General features: G+C 50.3%; 4 protein-coding genes across 12 annotated transcripts; 3 read left to right on the top strand and 1 right to left on the bottom strand.

Annotated features, from left to right (window-relative positions):
• Positions 1–5231: 5231 nt before the first annotated feature.
• DCAF11 (DDB1 and CUL4 associated factor 11) lies at positions 5232–12867 on the top strand. 9 transcript variants are annotated; one of them, XM_012734088.1, is made up of 16 exons: positions 5313–5464; positions 5757–5824; positions 6083–6289; positions 7175–7302; positions 7518–7645; positions 7918–7982; positions 8298–8398; positions 8612–8758; positions 8936–8990; positions 9340–9408; positions 9556–9613; positions 9709–9894; positions 10341–10494; positions 10897–11049; positions 11857–11963; positions 12057–12867. In XM_012734088.1, exons 3-16 carry the CDS (start codon positions 6135–6137, stop codon positions 12189–12191), a joined length of 1641 nt encoding a protein of 546 aa, XP_012589542.1. In that variant the 5' UTR covers positions 5313–5464; positions 5757–5824; positions 6083–6134; the 3' UTR covers positions 12192–12867. The 9 variants fall into 9 exon arrangements, with proteins under 9 accessions (XP_012589540.1, XP_012589549.1, XP_012589542.1 ...); XM_012734086.1 differs by lacking the exon at positions 5757–5824 and having other exon boundaries at positions 5232–5464; XM_012734093.1 differs by lacking the exon at positions 5757–5824 and having other exon boundaries at positions 5313–5442; positions 6110–6289.
• Positions 12868–16065: 3198 nt separating this feature from the next.
• On the top strand, positions 16066–17352 carry FITM1 (fat storage-inducing transmembrane protein 1). Its single transcript, XM_004694612.2, has 2 exons — positions 16066–16331; positions 16713–17352. Exons 1-2 carry the CDS (start codon positions 16066–16068, stop codon positions 17323–17325), a joined length of 879 nt encoding a protein of 292 aa, XP_004694669.1. The 3' UTR covers positions 17326–17352.
• A 2178-nt stretch (positions 17353–19530) lies between these two features.
• PSME1 (proteasome (prosome, macropain) activator subunit 1 (PA28 alpha)) lies at positions 19531–22409 on the top strand. The gene is made up of 11 exons (XM_004694613.2): positions 19531–19888; positions 20439–20471; positions 20600–20662; positions 20787–20897; positions 20987–21032; positions 21139–21236; positions 21471–21539; positions 21622–21689; positions 21791–21845; positions 21919–22005; positions 22180–22409. The coding sequence occupies exons 1-11, from the start codon at positions 19850–19852 to the stop codon at positions 22258–22260; spliced, it is 750 nt and encodes a 249-aa protein (XP_004694670.1). The 5' UTR covers positions 19531–19849; the 3' UTR covers positions 22261–22409.
• EMC9 (ER membrane protein complex subunit 9) lies at positions 22407–24572 on the bottom strand. The gene is made up of 5 exons (XM_004694614.2): positions 24119–24572; positions 23906–23982; positions 22979–23048; positions 22796–22890; positions 22407–22651 (listed from the first exon to the last, which is right to left on the bottom strand). The coding sequence occupies exons 1-5, from the start codon at positions 24314–24316 to the stop codon at positions 22471–22473; spliced, it is 621 nt and encodes a 206-aa protein (XP_004694671.1). The 5' UTR covers positions 24317–24572; the 3' UTR covers positions 22407–22470.
• Between the last annotated feature and the right edge of the window lie 195 nt (positions 24573–24767).

The raw sequence follows: 24767 nt of genomic DNA, 5'->3' as shown, positions 1-24767 counted from the left end.
AGCCATTTAATAGATGCTGGCTGGCCTTACCTTTCCACTCTATATTAACTATACATTATATAGTAAATATAACATAGAGTATAGTATAGATAATGTAAGTCTATACTATATGTTGCTCTCTAGATTTTTTTTATATATATATTTATTTGTGCATACAAGCCAGAGGTGCGGGGTGGGTGAGAGGATTCACCAGAGACAGAGTGGGGAGCAGAACAGGCCGACTGATGAAGTACACTGCTGAGGGGAGCAGCAGGTGGGTCAGGAGAGGTCTGCTGCTCCATGTGGATCACCTCTGGGGTGGGGATAGAAGTCATGCTGAAGCTTTAGCTTCTTAGTGCTGTGTTTTAACCTGCTGCGCCACCAGGGAGGGCCTGACTCTGTAGTTTAAGAGAAAAATGAGCAAGGTAAATAAAATTTAGGGAAAAAGGAAACTGATTTGGAAATAAGTCCCTCCAGGAGAGAGAAGCAGGGGACTGTGGTTCTAGGTGCCTTTCTGATGTCTTAATGCACAGCAATATGAAGGTATTTATGTCCAAAAATGATTTTATCACCTTGAATAAAATTGGGCTGCAAGTCCTACTGAAGCAGGAGCTCCAGATAGTTAATACATTTTAATTCTTTTATTTTAAAACACACAGAAAACCATACAATAAAAGGTTTAGCTTAATAAGCTATTATAAAATGAATACCTTTGAAACCATCACTCAGAAAAATAAGTAGAACTTTGCCAGACATCCAAAATACCATTCTCATCCCCACCATGTTCTTGATCTTCATTATATTCCCTCCTCCCTGGAATAAATGGATGATGTAGTACGTAGTAATCATTTCCTTCTTTTTTGGTGAAGTTGCTTGTGTGTACATGTGCGATCTTTGCTCATTTCTTGAAATTTCATGTCTTTTAAGTCTCTCAATCGTCAGGCTCTTGACTCCTTTTTATTCACTTTAACCATTGAAGAATCTTGGTCTAGATTTTCCGTCTATAGACTCATCAATTCACTAGGGATTTCAAAACAGGCATATTTTTTAAAAAAGATTTTTATTTATTTATGCACATATGAACTGGGGTACAGGCCAGAGATGCAGGGATGAGAGGATTCATCACAGACAGAGAAGGGTGCAGAACAGGTGGATTTACTGAAATATACTGCTGAAGGGAGATAAGACAGTAGAGGTCTGCTATGCCATGTGGGTCAGCTCTATGGCCAGGGATCGAACTCATGCTGGAGTGACTGCGGACAGCCTCACAGTGTTGCACTCTAACCTGTTGTGCCACCAGGAAAGGCCCAGAACAGGGGTATTTTAACTGTTAATAATAGTTGGAATACTTTTACAAAGGTGTACTCTTATCGTTTATTTTCATTTCATTACACTAAGGTATAATTTGAGGACCAAGAAAACTGATTCTTTTCCTTTATTTACCATATTCAGTATAAATTGGTTTAGTTTCCTATGATCCTTCAAAAAGGTAACCAATTAATTATATATATATACACACACAACCACCACCATTATGAACTTATGAATTTAAACATACTTAATGTTTGTTAAATAATCCTTATTGACACTCAAATTGTCCCATCTTTGGCTATGAATGCTTGGTTTCTGTGACTCTGTGACCTTACCCTGAGAGTGTTTGTTGGTCTCTCTGCTATATGGTATGGTAAATTGTTCCACACTCATTATGTTCATTTCCTGCCCTAGAAACTGGAACTAGCCATGTCTCCAAGATTTTGTTTCTTTTTAGTGAGAAACAGTATTTTAAGGACACATTTTAGTGTTAAGAGTGTTCACTGCTGTTGGTTAGGCCATTGTTTTCTAAACCTTTTCGGTGGATAGGGATAGGAATAAAATTTATCATGAGTTCATACTGATATATTCTATTCAAACTCAAATCTAAAGGGTTTTTAAAATCTGTGCCACATCTGTAGCTCCTTTCCCCCACAAAAACTTTGGATCTCAAAGACACAGAACATGAAAGAATTAGAAATCCCTAACTGGGCCCTACCTGGTGGCGCAACAGGTTAAGGACACAGCACTGCAAGCTAGCCTCAGCTGCTTCACTGCGAGTTGATCCCTGGCCCTGGAGGTGACCCACTGGCATGGCAGACCTCTCCTGGCTCATCCACTGCTTCCCTCAGCAGTGTACTTTGTTGATCTGCCTGTTCTGCTCCCCATTGTGTCTCTGGTGAATCTTCTCACCACCTCTGCACCTCTGGCCTGTACCCCATTTCTGTATGCATAAATAAAAATCTTTAAAACAACAACAAAAAAAAATAAATCCCTAACTACTCAATTGCTTTATAGTCAACGCATTTTAAGTCCTAGGTAAATTAATGTACTTCCTCATTTCCTTCTACACAGACACTATTACAAGATGATATTATATAAATAAATGTCAACAGTTACTTCTGAAGACAGAACTTTCCCTTTTATTGCCTGGAGCTGTACACGTGTCCTAGGAGCTCTGTGCATTCACCTAAAGGAAGCTGAGGAAGAGGGAAGATAGGGTTAGCCAGAACATGGAAAATTTGCTTTCTCTCCTCTTTAGTCCAGACCGCCCCCTAGTGGAGATGGCAATGAGCAGGAAACATCCCAAGGCAAGTCAGACAGGAAGTCAACTAGTTGACATTTGTACACAGCAACGAACCAGAACCAGCACTAAAATGGGTGCTAAAGGTAGAAAGAAAACTTCTCTGTGGCTTTAAGCTTAGATGGGAAACACAGTTTGTCCAAATAAAAGTGCTTTACAAATTGTCGCCAAGCAACCTGCCAAATTTCAAAACTGTGAGTAGGCCCACAGAGTTCATTAAAATGATGTAATATAATTCTTAGTAAAGAAGTGCCATTTTTTAAAGAATGCCATTTCCCTAAGACAGGAATACTATGAATACTCATATATACTTTGAAAATATAAGAACAAGTGACATAATTGTGTTCATCCAGTTGTAGATGAAATGGATGAAATCCTATATTCTTTGATTTTTAAGACTCATTTTGGCCACAAATCTGGTTTTTAAAACACCATAACTTTTAAATGTTTTATTCAAGTTATACAAGTTATTCAAGATGTATAAGTTCCATATTTCAAGGGCCCAAACTTAGATTTTATTCTAGTTCAAAATGGAATTGTGCTAAGCAGCAGCTAAGAGGGAAAAGGTAGCCCAAAAACGCACTATTAAGGAAATGAGTTTAACGGAAGTGTTTTATTTGGGGAACTCATATGCTCAAATTGTATTAATCATAATGCTTTGTTTATGTCAAACCTTTGAACCTTAGTTCATGCAAGTTCCATTTTATTTGTTAGATGACACAATGAGTGGGTACTTTTAGACTTTCATACGCAAAATTAAAACCATAATGCTTCTACATCCACCATAACTTGTTACCACAATAAAAAACTAAAGCCTAGCAATGTAACTTGTGCAATTCCCTATGGTATAAAAATAGAAGTCTAGAACATTTTAATGGATACCTGATATATCTGTGTCTACCGAATGAACCATAGTTTAGTTAACCGGCCAGTACAATACTGTGATATATTTTGAATCTATTTTGTTTCCAGTGTTTTACTATTATCAGTAATCCTTCTGCTAGATTTAGCGACTTAATGCCGGCTAGAATCCTTGCAGTGTTACCACTGGATCAGGGTCTGACTACAACTATAGAGACAAGAGTTTCCCCCGTGTAAATTTTCCTGGGGTGGAAACAATCGACATATTTATGAGCTTGTCAAAAACAACAAAAACTGAAGTTCGTACAAAAACAGCCAGGCTTGGAAGCCTGAATTTGAAACAGTAAGTTACCCTCTTGCAGGTTCTTTAAAGATTAAATACAAGAGAAGAAAATCTCCAGCAGATCAACTGGGAGTGGCATGAGGTAAAGAAAATTGGCTTCGTGTGATGGTTGAGAGCCACCTCAACTAATCAATTGAAAAATCTGTCAGACTGAACAGTTAGGGTGTGAGTGGGGTAGGGGAGATGAATACCTAAGACTTGACGAATTTAAAGAGCAGAGAGGGAATGACTTTGTATTTTAAATGACTCCAAAATGTTCAGGATAGACAGCCCCGAAACTGCAGAATCCGAAATTCTCAACATTACAATGCAACCTGTCAACAGCAGATGTGTGACCAGCAGATAGTTACTTAAGACTGTAGAACCCAGAGCAAGATGAAGCCGTGGGGCGTGGCAGTGGGAGAGGGGACACTGGCTCAAAATTTATCAAGAATTTCACGGCGGTGAAAGCGGCCAATTTTAAACCTAGGCAGGGGCCCTTCTAAGCACAGCCCTGCACACATGGCACGCCCTCTGGGAGCCGGCCAAGAAACGGTACTCTCAGGCCTAGAGGTCCAGAGGGGCAGGAGGCGTCACCTGAAGGACTGACCACACCCTCGCCCGCCTAGCAAATTAGCTCCAGTAGGGCCCAGAGGAACAAAGCGGGGGACACGCCGCAGCACGTGTAAGAGCCACGGGCGCTAGGTGCAGCTTGGACCCAGAGGCAGGCTGCGGTTACTCAACCCACACCATCTTCCCCGCCAGCCTGGGTGAGGATCCTTGTGCTCTGCGAGTTACTCATAAACCCATTGGAGAAGGGGGGAGGCGACGCATGTGCGACCCCTAGACCCGCTGCCCAGGGAAGAGAGCCCCCGCCCCGCCCGGCCCTACCCCCCCCAAAAGACTTCAGGTCTGGTGGGCTAACGCCTCTAAGAGCGGAACTGACGAAACCGGAAGGGCCCTCGGAGAGCCGTCGCTGTATTAGGGATCGTCTGCAAAGACCGCGGGGCGAAGCCAGGGGTCATCTAAAAAGTGCCAAAGCGTCTGAGAGGCGAACTAGAAAGGGGCGGTCTCCCACAGGAAGGCTTCCGGAAGTTAAATCCGGAATGAAGGGTGCGGAAGCCTGGGGCCCCATCTGGGACGCTCGCCACAGAGCTAGGCCGGGTACGCTGCAACCCGCAAAGTCTGAGGCTGTAGTCGGGTGAGGAGGAAGGGGTGGAGGGGAGGCCCTTAGAGATGATCCAGAAAGCACGAAGCTACATAAACTTCAGGCCGAGAGCAAATTGTATCTCTTCCTAAAACACCGCTCCAACTTCTTTTGTAAACCCGGCCCCTCATCTGTAGTCTAGTTTTGTTGTCACTGATTCAGGAAGCAGCAGGTCCCCCACCTACTCCTCCCAACCCAGAGCGAACGCCCTCCTCCGGCGAGCTGTTTCTCCTCCCCTCAAGTACTTCGCTGACTTTCTCCCGCCCACCTGTCAATCACCGTGCTCAGCTGTCCAGTTAGCTGGCCAAGGGGGCGGGGCCTCCAGGGGCGTTTGCGTGACGTCTGCAGGTTGCCGGCGGGGAAGCCGGGAGGTGCGTGACGAAGGAGGCCCGTGACGAAGGAACGTTTGGCAGAGGCTGCAGCTGCAGGCGGTATAAACAAGGCCTCTCGCCACTGCAGGTCCTGCGAACGCTCCTGGCTGGTGGGTGGTCTCGCGCGGGGCGGTAACTGCTGACTTCAGTGGGAGGTGCTTCTCGGCGTCCCCCGGCCTCCCCCCCCCCTTGACGTACACACCCCCGGCACACCACGTGGGCGTGAGGCGTGGAAGGAGGGGGGTGTTAGACCCAAGTTATAACCTCATTGGTTTTCGTTGCTGCCGGCTTTCGCAAAGGAACGCTCTGATTGGTCGGTAAGGGGGGCGTCGGGGGTCTCGGAGTTCTAAGGTTCCTGATTGGTGTAATGAGATAAGCTAATGAGGCGCTTTCTTCCGCGAGGGGTTGTGATTGGTCGGCCACAGAGGTTACCTGGGATCTACCCCCCCCACCCGGAGGGACTTTGATAGGTGAGTTTGAGGTAGAAAACTGAGAAATTCCTCTTCAAAGGAGTCTCCTCGGTGAACTAGGGTAGCGCCCTGGCTTCACACCGCTGTTTTCGCGTCACAGACTTGGAAAAGGTTAATGTTCCCGAAGCCCTGGGAGTTGTCACAGGCTAAAAAGAAGGGAGCTCAGTCCCTAGGAAGGGTCCTCCTAGAAATAGCTACTGCCCAGTCTCTGGAGACCCCGGTATTTCTAGAGCAGACTTTGCTTTCACCAAACCCAAGGAGGTGACAGGAGGAGTCCCTGCACAGGACCTAAGGATGCTGTAACCAGAAGATGGGATCGCGGAACAGCAGTAGTGCAGGATCTGGGTCCAGAGACCCCTCTGAGGGCTTGCCCCGAAGAGGGGCTGGCCTGCGTCGGAGTGAGGAAGAGGAAGAGGAGGATGAAGATGTGGATCTGGCCCAGGTACTGGCCTATCTCCTCCGCAGGTAACTTACCCCGTGGTGTGACCCCACCAGGCGCCACCACAATCCCTTGATCCTGACTGCAGGCAGGGAAGTCACGGAGGATAGAGAATGGGATTAGCCCTGGACAGCTGCCCTGTTTGAACAGAACAGTCTTCCTTGGTGGGCACTCCTGGCACTCAGCTCCAGTCCCGTTAGGAGCGGTTCTTAACCGGAGGGTCCCCAAGATGACCGGCTCTTGTTTGAGGAGCCTGCTCAGCAGAGCCTCTCTAGCTATGACTAGACCAATGTAGCCTATTTTTCAAGTAAGTAAAAAGCAATTGGGGCTGTTTTCCAGGTGAGAAAAGAGTGAGATGAAGGGTGAAGAGTGGGTGGTGGACCTCAGGAAAGTTCTCGACATGTGATACAAGGCCATGTGGATTTACTTGAAAAACAAGTTTAAAGTAACCTAACTATAATCCTGTTCTTGAGGAAAGAATACTTTGAGGAAGTGACCACCAGGAATTGACTGGGAAGGGGCATAACTAGCTTTGTTCCTTGTCCCTGGCTCCTTGGGGAAAAGGCAGACTTTATCCTCTCAGACACCAGGTTCTGTGCTACACTCCTCAGGCAGAGTGGTTCAGAGAGAAATGTACTCAGAATTTTTAGCTGTCTAGGAAATCAACTCCATAAGCCTGTCAACCTCCATGGAATGTTAGGTTTCACTACTGCCCCAAGAGTGAGAATTTCCCTCTGAGACTTAGAGGAGACTGAAAATAAAAGCCAAGGTCTGGTCAATTTCAAACCTCAAAATTGGGACACTATGAGGACTTAAGTATCATGTAGTCTAAGAGCTAGCTAGCTGTTGAATCTGAATTTGGTTGGTGGGGGGAAGGGGCTCCCCCTTTATCATTGGGGGTTTCTCCACAGAGGCCAAGTGAGATTGGTGCAGGGAGGAGGTGCAGCAAATTTACAACTCATCCAGGCCCTCTCGGACTCAGAGGAAGAGCATGACAGTGCCTGGGACGGTCGCCTTGGGGACCGATACAACCCTCCTGGTAAGAGGAAATGCAGGTGGCGACCCTAACTAGAAGACTTTCATTAGAAAACCTTTTTCTAATTTTGGCAAATAACAATAGATGAAACTGAAAGCAGAGCCTGACCTGGGCAGCCCCAGTCTATTCAGCCATGTTTGGGTGGGCTTAGGCATAGTTCTGCTAGCTGTCCTTAGAGCTGAAAGACCTGAGATGAAACGTCTTATTGGTCCTTACAGTGGATGCAACCCCTGACACCCAGGAACTGGAATGCAATGAGATCAAGACTCAAGTGGAATTGGCCACTGGGCGGCTGGGGCTTAGACGGGCAGCCCGGGAGCACAGCTTTCCTCGAATGCTGTACCAGGTAGGCTCTCCACCTCCAGCAAGCCCAGCAGCAGACCTGTGAAAGTAGGCTGCTTACCAACCCCAGGGAAAAGGGAAGTAAACTTTCCCCGGGAGCTTCAAGTGCTGGAGCTGGAAAATTAAGCAGCTTACATCGGAATTCGGTGGGACATGATGCTGTGTGTAGTATCTGTTTCTGTTGCAAACACAATGTCTTAAGGTAGGGGGAGGCTCCTACTATGACTGAAAGGTCCTTTGTTTCTGCTACCAATATCTCCCAAACCTTTTCTTTAGAGAGAACGGGGCCTCTGTCACCAGGGAAGTTTCTCCCTTGGAGAACGGTCTCGAGTGATGTCTCAGTGAGTATGGGGCTCAGTGGGGAGACTCTAAGGGCCACATATGTCTTATTCCCTGAACCTGGAAGGGATAACTGTCAAAGGATCCTCAGGAATATTAAGGTTAGGGTAAATGGGGGGGAAGCTTTTGAGAGTAAAGAAAGTGGAAAAGTCTAGACATTTGAGAAAATAATGGAATTATGAAAGAGAGGAAATTATATGCAAGGCCAAAAAGGAAGAGAATGCTTTTGTACTGGCATCCAGTTGTCAGGATTTTGCTGACTGGAACATGCCTCATCCTGAGCTTCCCTCACCCTCACTTTCCATCTGCTTTCCCAGCTTCTTGCCCAATGATTTGGGCTTCACTGATACCTACTCTCAGAAGGCCTTCTGTGGCATCTACAGCAAAGACGGTCATATCTTCATGTCTGCTTGTCAAGGTACCAGACCCTGGTCCTGCACACTACCCTGGAACAAGGAAGTGCCCCCTGACTGATGCTAAGAGCCCCAAACCCAGGGAGCTCAGACCTGGGTTTAGGATGCTTAGCCAGAACACATTTCCCATGGTCAAGGGAAGATTCCACAGATACATAGGTCTGATCTAGGGAGGCTTCCTGGAGGGTGTTCCATAATTCTGATACCCGCTCACGCAGACCAGACAATCCGCCTATATGACTGCCGGTATGGACGCTTTCATAAGTTCAAGAGCATCAAGGCCCGAGATGTAGGCTGGAGTGTCCTGGATGTGGCCTTCACCCCTGATGGGCACCACTTCCTCTACTCCAGCTGGTCTGATTACAGTGAGTATGCTCCAGACTTCCACTGTGTCATCGCCCAGGCCTTACGTCTCCAAAAACCTGTCTCTGAACCCAGACTCCACACCTCCCAGGAAGAACACTCCTTGCCCATCTCCCTATTTTCCCTGCCACCCTCCTTTCCCAGCCCTAAAAGAGTCCTGTTTCTTTTGCTTCTCTTAGTTCATATCTGCAACATCTACGGGGAGGGAGACACACACACTGCCCTGGATCTAAGGTACTGGCTTCCCTCCCTTATCAGACTCACCAGAAACTTCTCAAGGAAGGCTCTCCAGGAGTAAACCTCTTGAACTGGAACTCCTGCTTAGAGGGAAAAGTATACTGCTTACAAGTCTCTCTGTACACTGGTTCCTGGGAGGGAACCATCTATCCTGTCTGCCGGAGGACCAGGGTAAAATAGATGGTTGCAGGATTTTATTTGACTGAGGTGATCTACATTCTGGTGTGGGTTGGCAGGACTTCTTTTCCCCTGGGAAGTACACCTTTCAGTCCTCATTAGGTTCCTTGCACATGAACAAAAGTTGAAGGGGAGTCTCCTTAACCCATCTCCATCTTTCTCTTTCCAGGCCAGATGAGCGTCGCTTTGCTGTTTTTTCCATTGCAGTTTCCTCAGATGGACGAGAAGTGCTAGGAGGGTGAGTGTTTGCAGGGCTCTCTCCATTCCTGAGAAAGAGACAAGAGCTTGCCCCTCAGCAGGGCTTCTCTACAGGGACGGTCCAATGCGCACATCATTCGGTCCTCTCCATCCTGGCTTTAGGGCACTCTCTATCCCTCCCTTTCAGGGCCAATGATGGCTGCTTGTATGTCTTTGATCGAGAACAGAATCGGCGCACCCTTCAGGTATTTTCCTCAGACTTAGAGCCTCTATCTCAGTCCATGGCCTATTAAAAGACATAGAAAGGGGTCCTATGTATCGTGGCCTCCTTCTCCTCTAGATTGAATCCCATGAGGATGATGTGAATGCAGTGGCTTTTGCTGACGTAAGCTCCCAAATTCTGTTCTCTGGGGGTGACGATGCCATCTGCAAAGTGTGGGATCGACGCACCATGCGAGAGGATGACCCCAAGCCTGTGGGAGCACTGGCTGGACACCAGGATGGCATCACCTTCATTGACAGCAAGGTGGGCAGGGAGATGAGGCTGCGCAGTCAGGCTGCTAAGATTCCAGTTGTCCAGGAGAGCGTCAAAGTGGGCTAGTGTGGGAACTGGCCAAGTTCCAAGGTTTACAAGAGCTGCAGTTTAGGGAAGGGGCTTAAGCCAGGAGCCCTGAGATCCATCTTTACCCACCTGTCTTCAAGGAGCAGGGAACCATTTTCTGTATAAGAAAAGCAAGACAAGCCATTCAAGGATAAGGCTAGGAGGCCCGTTGTGCTGGGGCGAGGAAGGGGAAATGTAGCTAGGAAAGGATCTGTGGCACAGAACGGATGGTGAGCCCATCTGAAGGAAGAAAGGGGCAAGCAAAGTCAAAGGACTGGAGTTCTTACCACTCCACTGAAAGAGGGAAGCTGGACTGACAGACACCAACATTACGAGCACGGATACTTCACTGCTCATCTGGCGGTTCACAGGGAGACGCCCGGTATCTCATCTCCAACTCCAAAGATCAGACCATCAAGCTCTGGGATATCCGGCGCTTTTCCAGCCGGGAAGGCATGGAAGCCTCACGCCAGGCTGCCACACAGCAGAACTGGGACTACCGCTGGCAGCAGGTACCCAAAAAAGGTGAGACTGGAAGGTAGAACTTGCTAGCTGGAGAATTAAGAGTCAGGGGTGGAAGTTAAAATACTTAATCCCTGAAAGGTCTGGTGCGGGCACAGTGGGTGTGGCTCTAGCCGGGGTGAGTCCTAGAGCCTGCCCCCACTTCCCCTTGCCAGGCATTAACTCTGGTTAACTGAGCCACGGGTTCCCAGGGTTGGAGCCTGGGGGTAACTTAGAACCAACAAATACAGAAGTTTTAAATATTTTAAGAACCTGCAGAGTCACACTGGTGACTGTCAACTCACTAGGTGGCTAGGGGTAGAGCAGGAGAGGCAGGAGCCATCACTCTATGATCAGAAAGCTGGTTGTGCCAGAGTATCCGTCTCTGCAGACTCTCTAACCTAAGCTGCCCTACCTCTCTGCCAGCCTGGCGGAAGCTGAAGCTCCCAGGGGACAGCTCTTTGATGACCTACCGGGGCCATGGGGTGCTGCACACCCTCATCCGCTGCCGATTCTCCCCCACCCACAGCACCGGCCAGCAGTTCATCTACAGTGGATGCTCCACTGGCAAAGTGGTCGGTAAGGACTGGGTCAGAACAGGGGCCTCAGGAAGGACAGCAGTGTTTCTCTGGCCTTCCAACTGGAACTACCAGTAGACACCTTAAAAAACCCAGCAAGGACGACAAGTGAAATTTAATTTAGCTTGAAGCAGGGGAGGTTTAAACAGAGGACTAGAAAATACTCTATTCATCAGCATTTTAAATTAAGAAAAGGAACACAGACTTCTAGTCAGTAAATATAATAGATTGCCGAAAATACACTCGGTTCTGCTTCCTACCCTGTCAAGGGAAGAATGCAGATGAAAAGTAGGAGGGAACAGAGACCCAAAAAATGACACAGAAAGACAGCGGCAAGTAGTAAAGGACACACAGCCACAGGAGGAATGCACAGAAAGGAACCTAACGAGTCTACAGATGAAGGTACCCGAGACATGACCGTCCCAAGAGCGGCACTCAGAAGGACACCCGTGCAGAAAGAGAAAAGACACACCCCATCCAATTATAAAACAGAGGTTCACATGTCTGTAGAGACAGCCTGTAGTTTTGGGGTACCTTCCACATCTTATGGGCTTTTTAGAAAATTGCAGCTAAAAGCCTTAAAGCCACATTACATTTTTTCAGCTGTAGACCTTGTGAAATGTAGCTAAGGGCTCTGCCAGGCCATACCTTCAACTTGAGGCAGAGAAAGAAGTGCAGTCTTCTGGTGTGGGCTTTGCTCCTTGGGGTGGGAGGTTGCCTGAGAGGCAAGTAAGTGGTATTGCTCAGGAAGAGGGGAGGGGGTCTGGAGGGTTCCGGCATCCCCCTCCACTCGGGCTTTCCTGAACAGTGTATGACCTCCTCACGGGCCACATTGTAAAGAAGCTGACCAGCCACAAGGCCTGCGTGCGAGATGTCAGCTGGCACCCATTCGAGGAGAAGATTGTCAGCAGTTCGGTGAGGTTGCAAGGGCTGTGGAGGGTGCCCCCAAGGGTTGGTTAGCCCTGGGAGGGCTTAGTGTCCCCTGACTTCTTACCTTCTACCCTGTAGTGGGATGGGAACCTGCGTCTGTGGCAGTACCGCCAGGCTGAGTACTTCCAGGACGACATGCCAGAGTCTGAGGAACACCCCAGCAATCCTGCCCCGGTGTCCCACCCCTCTACAGCCTTTTCCTCACCCCAGTAGGTCTGACCTCTAGCCAAGTATAATGGTGAGCGTCTGTCCCTCCCACCTTTCTCTCTTCAGGGGGATTCCAGGGGAATCATAGACAATGATTGGGGAGAAACAGAAGCCCCAGGCTTCAGGGCCCTACATGGGCCCTGGAAGTTTCTCCCCACAGAATGGTCTCTTCACATGCTCATACCCAATTGGCTTGGGTCTCTATTTCTGACCAGCGTCTGGCAGGACTGCCATTATCTGGGGGTGTAACCTACACCAGCAGAACTGTCCTGAATGTTTTTAATCATGCTTGGTTGTTAAGTGTTATCTCCTAGAATAGATATGGAGGCCCAGACCTGACCTGAGCTGTCAGCCAGGCCCATTGCTCAGGCCTTCATGTTGAGGATGAGACTGACCTTTCTTCCAGTGCCCTGATGGCTAGAGCTCTAGCCCTTTAGGGGAGGGTGGGATGGTGTGCCCTTAGCACCCTTTGGGTGCGGATTATGTCTTCTCTCTCATGTCTGGGTCTTTGGGGCCAGACAGGCGGTGGTGTGGGAGGTTCCATGTGGCCCCAGAGGGGCAGGTCCTCCCTATCCAGTGTTCTGTCATGCAAAGGCCCAGCACTTCAAGGAGGGATGTGGAAGTAGGACTCTGTCCTCTCGCTGGCTTTGGCTCCCTCAATAAACTCTCTGTGGGAACCTGGCTCAGTGTCTGTCTCTGCCTCACTCTTTTCCTCTCTGAGGTTTTTTATCCTCTCACTTCAAGAAAATATTTTGAACAAAGCCTTCAGATATGCTCCTTTGTGGGAGACGCCACAGCTTTGATACCTCAAGATGAAGGGAAATACCAAAAACACTTATTAACTGAGCTTTGCAACAGGCACTCCCTCACAACCTCACAGACTTCCCAGCAAGTGGAAATTAAATAGCAAAAGATAAGCACATTTGAGGTAAGAGTCCAGAACACCCTAGTCAGCTGTGCTCTGGGAGAGCCCCGGAGCTGGTCCCATCTGTGAGAGAAGCAGCTTGGAGCCAGAGGATGCCAATTTCTACCTGAGCTTTTCACACTCAGGGCCTCAGCCACACTCACAGCTGCCCTTGCTACTGGTGAGGGAATGGAGCTGTGTAAGGTTAAACAACATGCCCCAGGCAAGTTTGTGGGTACTAGTGTAGCTGTTCCCACCTCATTTCATTTCTCTAAGGTCATTTTCAGACAGGAATACATACTCCAAAAGTTCTCAAAAAGCTGTTGGTGGTAAAAGTGGAGGTATCTGTTTTGCAGCAAAATAGGTAGTTTTAAAAGAATAAATTGTCGGCCCTCCCTGGTGGCGCAGCGGGTTAAAGCACAGCACAAAGAAGCTTAAGCCACTTCCGCATGAGTTCGATTCCCGCCTGCCCCGGAGGTGACCACATGGTGTGGCAGACCTCTCCTGACCCGCCCGCTGCTCCCCTCAGCAGTGTACTTCCTCAATCTGCCTGTTCTGTTCCCCACTCTGTCTCTGGTGAAGCCTCTCGCCCTCCGCATCTCTGGCCTGTACCCCAGTTCTGTACAAATAAATAAATAAATCTTAAAAAAAAAAAAAAAGAAATTGTCTATTATACAAAGGTGCTTCAATTTTTTAAGTATTATTTCTAATATCACTTAAAAGTAGAGTAAATTGTCATGATTCATACTTCCATGCTATCTCTTCCTCCAACTGATCCACTATATGTGAACTGCCACACCAAATAGTGTGGCACACATGCCAGAGATGCCACCATCTTATGTAGAACCTGTATTACCTTCAAATACAGCATGCCAAAGTTAGAGACAAATTGATGTTACTAGTATCTTCAAAGCCTCATTCATCCATTAGGGCATCCATTCTTTTCATTAAGAGATAAATTCTCAATATAATTTTAGTTTGCTATTATCAAGATATGTGAAATGTTTGCTATAATACATTTTCTACTACTAACAATTATAATGAAAATTCAACCCAGCAGAAAAAAATATTTAATTTTTAGGGCCTTAAGATCTCAGAACATGTATTAAAACTAAATTTCAAATGATAGACTTTTTTTTGCATCCTAAAAGACTTTTAATCATAAAAACATTCAGATAAATGTTTTTAGCCTAATGTAGGGGGGAAATGGAAATATAATATTTGCCTATTAAGAGCTCATCCCATTTTTAAAATGGATAACTAAGTATCCAATCACTGTAGTGTTTAGATTGCATGGGTATATTTTTAAAAGAGTGACATAAATAAGCTTTATTTTTTAAATGTCAGTATATACAATACACTAAAATATACTTCCTTTGCAACTTTTTAGAATTACGATAATTTTTTTTGTCAAAAGTGTGTGAAATGTTTAGTAGGTCTTCGTGTTAGGCAGGCCCACAAGCAGGAACCATGCCAAGGGTCTAGAAGGAACCTGATTGATTAATCTATCTTGATCTTTCATAGCTGAGGACCCAGGAGGGTTGGTTGATTTTCCCAAAGTCACACATTTGGGCCCAGAACATCAGTGTTCTTACTTGTTCATTCCTTTTACCACTTTGTGGGCTCCTTGTATCTGAAATCAAACCACCACTTTTGAGAGGTTTGTATGTGTGTGTGTGTGGAACAACTGGGGTGTAGGCTGGAGGTGTGGGATGGGCAGGATGCGAGAGGATTCACCAGAGACAGTCAGATTAACTGAAATGCACTGCTGAAGGGGGATAAGACAGGAGAGGTCTGCTGTGCCATGTGGGTCACCCCCCTAGGTGGGGGTTAACTCAGACCTTAGTCATGACAGCAGTGAGACTTAGCCCCTAGGCCACCTGGGAGTCCCCAAACCACCAGTTTTAAAGACTAAAGCAGGAAGACAAGGGATCACAAAATAACTCTAGAACAAATGGGACTTCTTGGGTAGGTGGCTCTTCACTCTGTTGTTCCAGCCCCAGTAATCAGGCTGGGAGGCCAGATCTCATGGGAGGTGATGTCCATGGCTGGAGGATACATCCAAAGGTTTCCACAAACTACAAGCTGGGATTTTTTCTTTGCCCCCTATCACCTGACCATAAACCTCACCTTTGAGATTCTCTAAGTCCATCTCGGAACACTTGGATTTTATCTGTTGGTCATCATAATAAACACACAAGAACGGTCCCCTGTTACATCTGATGACCACTGTACAACCACCAGTTTAAATAGCAGCCCGGGGGCCAAACCAGGCCACCAGAGCCCCTAAGATCGGATAGGAGCTGCAGTCGGCCAACTCCCTGGGGCCATGGAGCATCAAAGTGAACCCGCCTGCTGACACGCCACGCCAGACCTGAGTTCATATGCAGCCATCTGGCTGCATTCTTTGTGGGCTTTTCAGCTAAGGAGAGGCGCTGGACCACACTGGGGATGATACAAACAGAATTTTAAAAACAATTTCCAAGTTTTAGTTAATTTTATCTTCACAAATCCTGATTTTCCTATCAACAAATCAAACACATAGTTTAGGTATAATTGGGGTGGCAGGGGGGTGACTTTGGCCAACTGCCACCACACACCAAATAGACAGACCCAAGCAGGCTATGGACAAAAAGGGGTGCTGAACAGCACACTCAGTCCTGGGACACACTAGATAGAACAACATGGTTGGAGCTGGAGACACAGACCCTGAGGGCTGAGGGGACACAAGGCAAACAGGACAAGTCACGAGCCACTGTCAGGTCACGCGCCCGAGGTTGGGACCCTGCTGATGTTGCAGCCCGCCATCTTGTCCCCTTACGGCCCCCCGCCCCTTTCCCCCGCCTGCCAGCTGCCAACAGGGCTCTGCCCTGTGTCTGCCACACCTGTCACTGCCTGTCTTTGTTTCGGGGGGGCCCCATCAGCCCCTCCTCAGCCGCCCAGCAGAGCAAGCGGTTAGTGGGGAGGGGAGGGATCATGGAGAGGGGGCCAGTGGTGGGGGCAGGGCGGGGGGCCGGGGCCCGAATCCGGGCACTGCTGGGCTGCCTGGTTAAGGTGCTGCTCTGGGTGGCCTCTGGCTTGCTGTACTTTGGAAGTGAACAGGCCGCCCGCCTCCTCGGCAGCCCCTGCTTACGGCGGCTCTATCATGCCTGGTTGGCAGCAGTGGTCATCTTTGGGCCCCTCCTGCAGTTCCATGTCAACCCTCGGACTATCTTCGCCAGTCACGGAAACTTCTTCAACATGTGAGTCCATTCAAGGCTACGGGTGCTGGCCCCCGACACTCCTCAGCTCTCTCCCGGGCTTCTGTCCTTCTGCCAGTTAAGATTAAAAATAGGCGCAGAGGTTGAGGAGAAGGTCGGACAAGGGGGAGGGGAACAAAGTGATGGAGGTTCAGGGGAAGTGGGAAGCACAGCTGAATAGGAAATAGGGACCGTAAAAGGCTGACTAGGTCTCTAAGGAGATGGCAGAGTTTAGATGGGGAGAGAGGTAGATGGGTAATAGGACAGGGGAAACAGAACCAGTGGTGGTATGCAGGGCTGGGGACAGAACGGTGATGGGAACAGACCATGGTGGTGAGACAGGGCTGAGGGGTCTCAGTAGTTGGCCCTCTTTTCTGTTCACAGAAAGTTCGTGAATTCAGCATGGGGCTGGACATGCACCTTCCTGGGTGGTTTCGTGTTGCTCGTGGTGTTCCTGGCTACACGACGCGTGGCAGTGACTGCCCGGCACCTGAGCCGACTGGTGGTGGGGGCAGCTGTGTGGCGAGGGGCAGGCCGGGCCTTCCTACTCATCGAGGACCTGACGGGCTCCTGCTTTGAGCCTCTGCCCCAGGGCCTGCTGCTCCACGAGCTGCCAGACCGACGCAGTTGCTTGGCTGCTGGACACCAGTGGCGGGGCTACACTGTCTCCTCCCACACCTTTCTGCTCACCTTCTGTTGCCTGCTCATGGCTGAGGAAGCAGCGGTGTTTGCCAAGTACCTGGCCCATGGGCTGCCCGCCGGCACGCCTCTGCGTCTAGTCTTTCTGCTCAATGTGCTCCTGCTGGGCCTCTGGAACTTCTTGCTGCTCTGTACCGTCATCTATTTCCACCAGTATACTCACAAGGTGGTGGGTGCCGCGGTGGGCACCTTTGCCTGGTACCTCACCTATGGCAGCTGGTATCATCAAGCCTGGTCTCCAGGGAGTCCAGGCCACGGGCTCTTCCCTCGCGCTCACTCCAGCCGCAAGCATAACTGAAAGAAATAAAGGCACATCAAGCCTGGCCCTGGCTCTGGTTCCTCTCATCATTTGGTTGGGGGCACCTGGGCAGGGTGGGCAGGGTGAAAAGAGAATCTGGTGGGCACTGTGGTTCCTCAGAGACCCAGTCTTGCTGCCCTCAAACATGAGTGCTGTCACCAACCTGAATATCCTTCCTTATGACTGGCCTCCGCGCCCCCTGCTGTCCTTGCAGTCTCCAAGCCCTTGTAGACTAAAAGCTACCTGGAGCTCTGATATCAAGCAATGGCACTGCCAGGGCAGGAATCAGCACCTTAGACATCCCAGAGAGCAGGTGCCCAAGCTCCAACCTGGTTGGTTGGTTTTTTTTTTTCTGAATCCTCCACTGACTGCTTTCCTCAGGGGCCTGCAGACCTGGCACTCAAGGTCCCTTCTGATCTGTCTTCCCTGGAGGGGTCTTTTTGTGCTCATTTATTTATTTATTTATTTTATTTATATATTTTTTAAAGATTTATTTATTTGCGCATACAGAACTGGGGTACAGGCCAGAGGCGGTGAGAGGCTTCACCAGAGACAGAGCAGGGAGCAGAACAGGCAGATCTACGAAGTACACTGCTGAGGGGAGCAGCGGCCGGTTCAGGAGAGGTCTGCCACGCCATGTGGTCACCTCCGGGGCAGGCGGGAATCGAACTCATGCGGAAGTGGCTTTGGCTTCTCAGCGCTGTGCTTTAACCCGCTGCGTCACCAGGGAGGGCCCTGTGCTCATTTATTTACTAGATGCTTATTGAGCTGACCGTAGCTATGTGGTATGTGAGTAAGCAAGACACACATTCTGCTTTTGGGCGCAGGGGCTATGGGTTACTAGGGGAGCAGGTGATAAACTCAAAAATAGTACTTATATTGTGCTCTGTGCTGGACACTGCTCTGAGTGTATCTACACACATATAAATTAACATAATTAATATATTAATATATTATAATTAATATAATTCAGTCCTTACCACACCACCACTATGAGGAAGGTTTAGTTGTGCTTCCCTCATATAGTTGTAAAATGGAGGCACAAAGGTTAAGTAACTGTCTACAGCTAGTAAATATGAGAGGCAGGATTATAAACACAGGCAATATGGATCCATTGTCTGTGCCCTAAGCCAGGGATCAGCAAACGACAGCCCTCCTGTGGCTGGTTTTTGTATGACTTGAAAGCACAGTATTTACATTTCCATGTGGTGGACAAAAAAATCAAAGAAAAATTTTATTTCATGCCCTGTGAAAATTACACAAAATTCAGATTCATGTCCATACATGATGTTTTATCAGAACCTAGTCATGCTAATTCACTTAGGTATAGCTATTTACCCGATAGAAGGGCAGAGTTGAGTATAGACAATACATGGTCCACAAATCCTAAAATATTTACTACTGGCCTGTTACAGAAAAAGTTCTTCAACCGCTGTTCTAAACCACACTATCTTCAAAACACTGATAACAGGGAGGTTAGTGCTATGAAGGTCCTAAAACAGGTTGCTTTGTAATAAAGAGACTTGGAGAGAGGATGATGCAGTTTTCTTTGAAGGTGGGACATAAAAGTTGAGAGCCCAGTGACAAGGTGAGGTAAGGGGTGTGTCAGGTGAAACCACTTGCTAGGACAAAGCTCCTGAGGCAGGAATGGCGATTGACAGGCTTACGAAACAAATGGGAAACCCAGGTATTTGCAAGTGTAATGAAAGGAAAAAGTAGTGGAAAGTTAAGAACAGGTGCCAGACAGGTCGGTCAGGCCTTATGAGCCAGGGACATCCTTTGGATTTCATTCTAAGATCAACAGGAAGCTGAGGGTGTTAAGCAAAATAAGGGTGGCTCCCACCGTTATGTGAATTGTGGGTCATAGAGCCACGGGGTCCACGGAGGTCAGGAAAGTGCTCAGTGGGACGTGGATTGGGGGTGGGGGTGGAGATGGGGGTCCAGCGTAGGAATGTGGAGCCAGACGCTGGTGTGTGCTCCACGGCTAAGATGGAAGAGTAAGGCTTATCGCCACCTCACCACACTGGGGAAGAATCTGGAGGCAGCAGGGTGGGCGGGCACTGGGGGGGGAGGCGGGAGGAAGGCTTGGGAGGTGAGGGGAGATGCTGTAAAGGGCTGGGCCGAGCCGTAGCTGGGGCGTCCAGAGAGAGACTCAGAGGGGGAGAGGCTGGGAAGGGGGCGTGGAGGAGGGCGGAGACGGGAGAGAAGGGGTGGGAAGAGGCTGGAGAAGGAGGGGGTCCAGAGACTGACAGAAGCGGGCCGCGAGTGGAGAGCGGATGGAGAGGGGTAAACGACCCGGGGGAGGAGGTCGGCGGAAACGCTCCTCTGCGGCTCTAGGGGGAGCCCCGCTCGGCGGTGCCTCCGCCCCTCCGCCGGCCTCCTCTCTCTAGCCTGAGCCCGCCTCCTCCAGCACCTCCACTCCTCGCTACCCAGGAAGGTCGAGCGGCTGTGAGCGCTGCTTTCACTTTCCCTTCCCCGTGCCCACTCCTCGCTCCTCGTGCGGCGCTGGCCCCCCGCCCCGGCCATGGCCACGCTCAGTGTCCAGCCTGAAGCCCAAGCCAAGGTGAGCTCTGCGGTTCGAAGAGGGGCCCATTGGGGAGGCGTGGCTCGAAAAGATTCCAGCCGTCCGAGACCCGCCCCCCACCCCCGGACCCCAGACTCGAGTGGGAGGGTCGTCATCCGAGCGCCCGCGCCGTGCCCGGAGCACCTGAGCCTGGGGGGAGGCCGGAGCGTTCTGCCCTCCCGGAGAGGCCAGGCGGCTGGGGTTCAGCGGGGTGAGGTGAAGCGGAGAGCTAGCTAGCATGGAGGGGAAGTCCGCTGGCCCGCGGCCACACACTGTGGGGGTGTAGCCTAACCTGCTGCTTCAACGGCCGTCTACACAGGATGGCCCAAGCTCACGCCACAGGGCACTCGGGCCCCCCTCCTAGTCGGAGACCCAAGGGTCTGCTCCTACTTAAACCAATTGCCCTTGGCCGCCAGGAAATAGAGTCCCCCAAACCAGCCCCGAGGGGTCCATTCTACCCTCCCCGCCCAAACTTTACACAACCTCAGTGAAGCGGCCTCCAGTAAGCTGGCCGTAAAGCCAGGCGTTTGAAGGAGTGTCTGTCCCACAGGTGAATGTGTTCCGTGAAGACCTATGTACCAAGGTAAGTTAACCTGCCCCTCAGCACCCCACCCCTCCCCAGTTCCCACTGCTCAACTCTTCCCCTGCTTCACCGCCCAGGAAAGGAGTTTGGTTCTGACTCCCTTGTCCCCACGTTCACCTCATGCACAGGCAGAGAACCTCCTTGGAAGCTACTTCCCCAAGAAGATTTCTGAGTTGGATGCGTTTTTAAAGGTACCGGTGCAGGAAGAGCGCTAGCGAGAGTAGGGGTGAAGGGCAGAGTAGGGGTGACGGGGAGAGTCGGAGGTGCCGGGAGAGGACCATCCTCACCTCCAGCCATCTTCCCATCCTGCACCAGGAGCCAGCTCTCAATGAAACTAACCTGAGCAGTCTGAAGGCCACTTTGGACATCCCAGTGCCTGATCCAGCCAAGGAGAAAGAAAAGGAAGAGCGGAAAAAACAGCAGGAGGCAAGTTGGGAAGGACTGGGAGGGAGTTACCGAGCCATGGGGAAAATCATTCTCAGGCCTCTCTCCCAAGATACCCCCTCTCCTTGCAGAAGGAAGACAAGGATGAAAAAAAGAAAGGGGAAGATGAAGACAAAGGTAACCCTCCAGTGGAAAGGGACTTGAATCTCACCTCCCCGGAGATCCTCCCTTCTCTGCCTCTCACAGTTCTGGCCAGGTGACTGACCCATTGCCCTTTCCCTAGGTCCTCCCTGTGGCCCAGTGAGCTGCAATGAGAAGATCGTGGTTCTTCTGCAGCGTCTAAAGCCTGAGATCAAGGATGTCATCGAGCAACTTAACCTAGTGAGTGCTCCCACTTCCACCCCCAGACTTCAATCAAACCCTTTTCCCTCCTTGGCTCCTGCCAGCTAGGGAGTAACCTGCCAGATCGCATCAGGAGAGGGCACAGCAAGGGAAGCCAGAAGTGCAGGCCTTGGGATTGAGGGTGGACCAGGCATATCTCCACTTGCTGTGGGGAGGAAAGGGAGCATAGGAACCTAGGAATTGGCTTGGGGCTGATGTTTTCCCTCCTTCCAGGTCACCACCTGGTTGCAGCTACAGATACCTCGGATTGAGGATGGAAACAACTTCGGAGTGGCTGTCCAGGTGAGAATGCTGCCCATTCCTTCCCTCCCTCCCTCTCTAGTCCGTGCTGCTTTCCACCGTCCCCTCTGTGTCTGTTCCCCAGGAGAAGGTGTTTGAATTGATGACCAGTCTTCACACCAAGCTGGAAGGCTTCCACACTCAAATCTCCAAGTGAGTGACTGCCCACCAGCACCCACAAGCAAACTCTGCCTTTGGCTTGAACAGAGGCCTGGGCTGCCTCCTCCCACTCCACAGCCTTCTATTTCCCACAGGTATTTCTCTGAGCGGGGTGATGCTGTGACCAAAGCAGCCAAGCAACCCCATGTGGTAGGTGAGGCACTGGGGAGGCTGTGGGAGGGAAGGACACATTGAAGTCAAGCCTGACCCAAGTCTCCCACAGGGTGATTACCGGCAGCTGGTGCACGAGCTAGATGAGGCAGAGTACCGGGACATCCGGCTGATGGTCATGGAGATCCGCAACGCTTATGTGAGGAGGCCAGGGCAGGGGTGGGCAGAGGCAGCTTTCCCAGGACACCCACTTCCTAACCCTGCAGGCTGGGGGTGAAGAATGACAAAACTCAACTCTTCCACAAGACTAGAAATGGGGCACAGAGCCACTGGGGGCCTACAGCTGACCCCCCACTCCTTCTTGGCCCTATAGGCTGTGTTATATGACATCATCCTGAAGAACTTCGAGAAGCTCAAGAAGCCCAGGGGAGAGACAAAAGGAATGATCTATTGAGAGCTTCTCGTTCTGTGATGAGTCCAGGAAAGACCTTCCTGTCTTTATAGGGCAGTCCAGACTTTCCCCCACCTTCCTCTTCCTGGTGAGATTTCTCCCTCATTTTGCCTCCCAGGCACAATAAACATAAGTCATATGGTGGCCCATCAGCCCAAGTCTGTTTATTGGATTCTGACCCCTGCCCAACTCAACCCCTCACCCCAACCCTCATCAGGTATTTCCATTGGTGGGACCAACCCACTGGCTGATTTGAGTGTTGAGTTGCTGGTTGGTCCAATCCTGTCGGATGTCATCAAGGTGGCAGTCAAAATCTACAAGGTGCTGATAGGCTCGACCCTGTAGTAGTGCTCCCACCATCTGCCGTGACTCTTCCCAGTCCCTCCACATCACTCTGAAATAATAACCCCATGGAGGTCAAGCTCAGTGGCAGAGGGAGCAGGTGCTTGGCAGAGGCTAGGTCTAGGCAGGCCCAAGGACAGAGGAGCCCTAGGCATGGTGGGTTTCCAGGAAGAGGTGAAGGGTGGGGGGCACTCACAAATTCTTGTCCTTGGGGACCCAGCGGAGACTGTGGTTCTCCAGTACGATGACTGGGGGCACATGAGGCTGAGGCACCAATTTCTGATTATCCAACTGTGTGGACAAGGAAAGGCAGGTGAGGGTTTTAAGGATTCCCCTCCTTACTCTCTCTCCAACTCCCTACCTGAAACCCAAGCCTCACCATAATAAGTACTGCATCCGGGAAGAATTCTGCAATCCGCCCAGCAATTTTCAAGGCCAGGGGCCCAGGGCTGTGTAGAGGAAAGATCGGAGTGAGGAACCAACTGTGGGCAGAACCAGTTCCATCTGACCTGGGCCTCCCAGGTCACACAGACATGGGCACAGAGGCCTTTCTCTGTGCTGGCCTGAAATCAGGCCAGCTTGATGCTTCACACAAGACGACTTGATGCTTGAGGGCTATGGGAAACAGGTGCACAGACAGTGCTGGTGAGTGGAAATCAAAGGTGTCCTTTCTGGAGGGTAATACGGCATAACCAACCCAATTGAAAATGCACTATTTTTGATCTACACAGATTATACATACACATCTACACAGACCAAGAAAGTCCACTTATAAAGAAGTTATCGTGTCTGTAATAAAAAAAGTTGGAAACCAATCTCAATGTTTTATGTAATGTAAGGCATTTCACACATTATGGCATGTGCATATTTATATATTTATACTACATAGCCCTTATAAGATAGATCTTGGTGTAGAGAGGGAAAGATCAGATTTATTGAGGGGGAAGGAAATTGCAAAACTGTAAAATTTCATCCAGATCTATGGCTAATATATATATATATATATAAAATATATGGAAGTGCCCTTTTAAAAAGCTGCTGATTGGGCTTGCCCTATATTCTCTCTGCACATGGGGGACCCTCAGATAAAGCAGGTTACCAGCCCGGTTTTAGTGAAGCACAGTGGCCTACCCCTGCACTGCAGCGCCTCCAGGTCATCTATATTTTTATTCCTTCCTTTCAGTTCCCAGCCCTGTGCCAGCAGGGCTTGTGTTTAATGAAAACAAGACGGAATGACCAAGAGGGGTCCCTTGACACTCCCACCCCACTTCCTCCTTAGCCTTCTGCCTCTGGCTGTCCTACTCACCTCTGGTCGTCCAGAGCTGCATTGGCATGGTAGTACCCAGCCACTACCAGACCGGCCTGCGCGCCCCACACATCCACCTGCCGCGGGAAAGGGGCCATCAGTAACTAGGTTGTGCGCCCGCCCTACGGGTGCGCTCGGCCTCCAAGACCAGAGGTAGGTTTAGGCTAGGGGTCACGGGCTTCGCGATCGTCCGTGGGCGTCCAGCAACCGCACCTGGTTGAGGGCGACCTCCAGCATGACGGAAAGGGCCAGGTGACTGTGGAACAGGGGCACACAGTCGGTGAGGCACAGGCACTCCCCGGGCCGCGGCGCCGGCGCCAGTAACAAGCCGTTGACCGCGGCGTGAGGGTACCGGGCGGCGTGCAGGCACATCTTCACGTAGGCCCGGGCCGAGATCTCCACCTCCCCCATGGCGAGCGGGGCCCGGGTTCGCGTCCGCGAAGCTCCCTCCAGAGCCCCAGCGCCCTCCTGGGCGCTTCCCGAGCCCCTTCACTTAGGCTCGGCGGTGAAGCCGACTGAAGGCAGCCCGCGGCTCCGGGCGACCTGGACCCCACGCCGGGTCTCCACCCGGCCCAGCAGGCAGGCGGCCCGGATTGCCGGCCGAGCCGCCCAGCTCCGCCCCCTCTCGGCCCACGCCGGCGGCAGCGACGCGCGGGTGCGCGGGTGCTGGGAGCCGGCGACTCGCGGCCGGAACCACTTCTGGAGTCCCGCCCACGTGGTGTCCTCTGATAGGCTCAGAGGTTCTCGCCTTGTCCAATGACCCGCCGCAGTCCAAGCCTCGCCCCGCCTTTTTCTCCAGTGAACTGGAAAGCACCCACAAATGTTAAGTGAACAGCCCGCGCGCCGATTGGGTTACTAGACC

This window comes from Condylura cristata, unplaced genomic scaffold, assembly GCF_000260355.1.
Source record: "Condylura cristata isolate star-nosed mole 26May11 unplaced genomic scaffold, ConCri1.0 scaffold00045, whole genome shotgun sequence".
NCBI classification, from domain to species: domain Eukaryota; kingdom Metazoa; phylum Chordata; class Mammalia; order Eulipotyphla; family Talpidae; genus Condylura; species Condylura cristata.
This window is presented reverse-complemented; position numbering and strand designations above follow the sequence as displayed.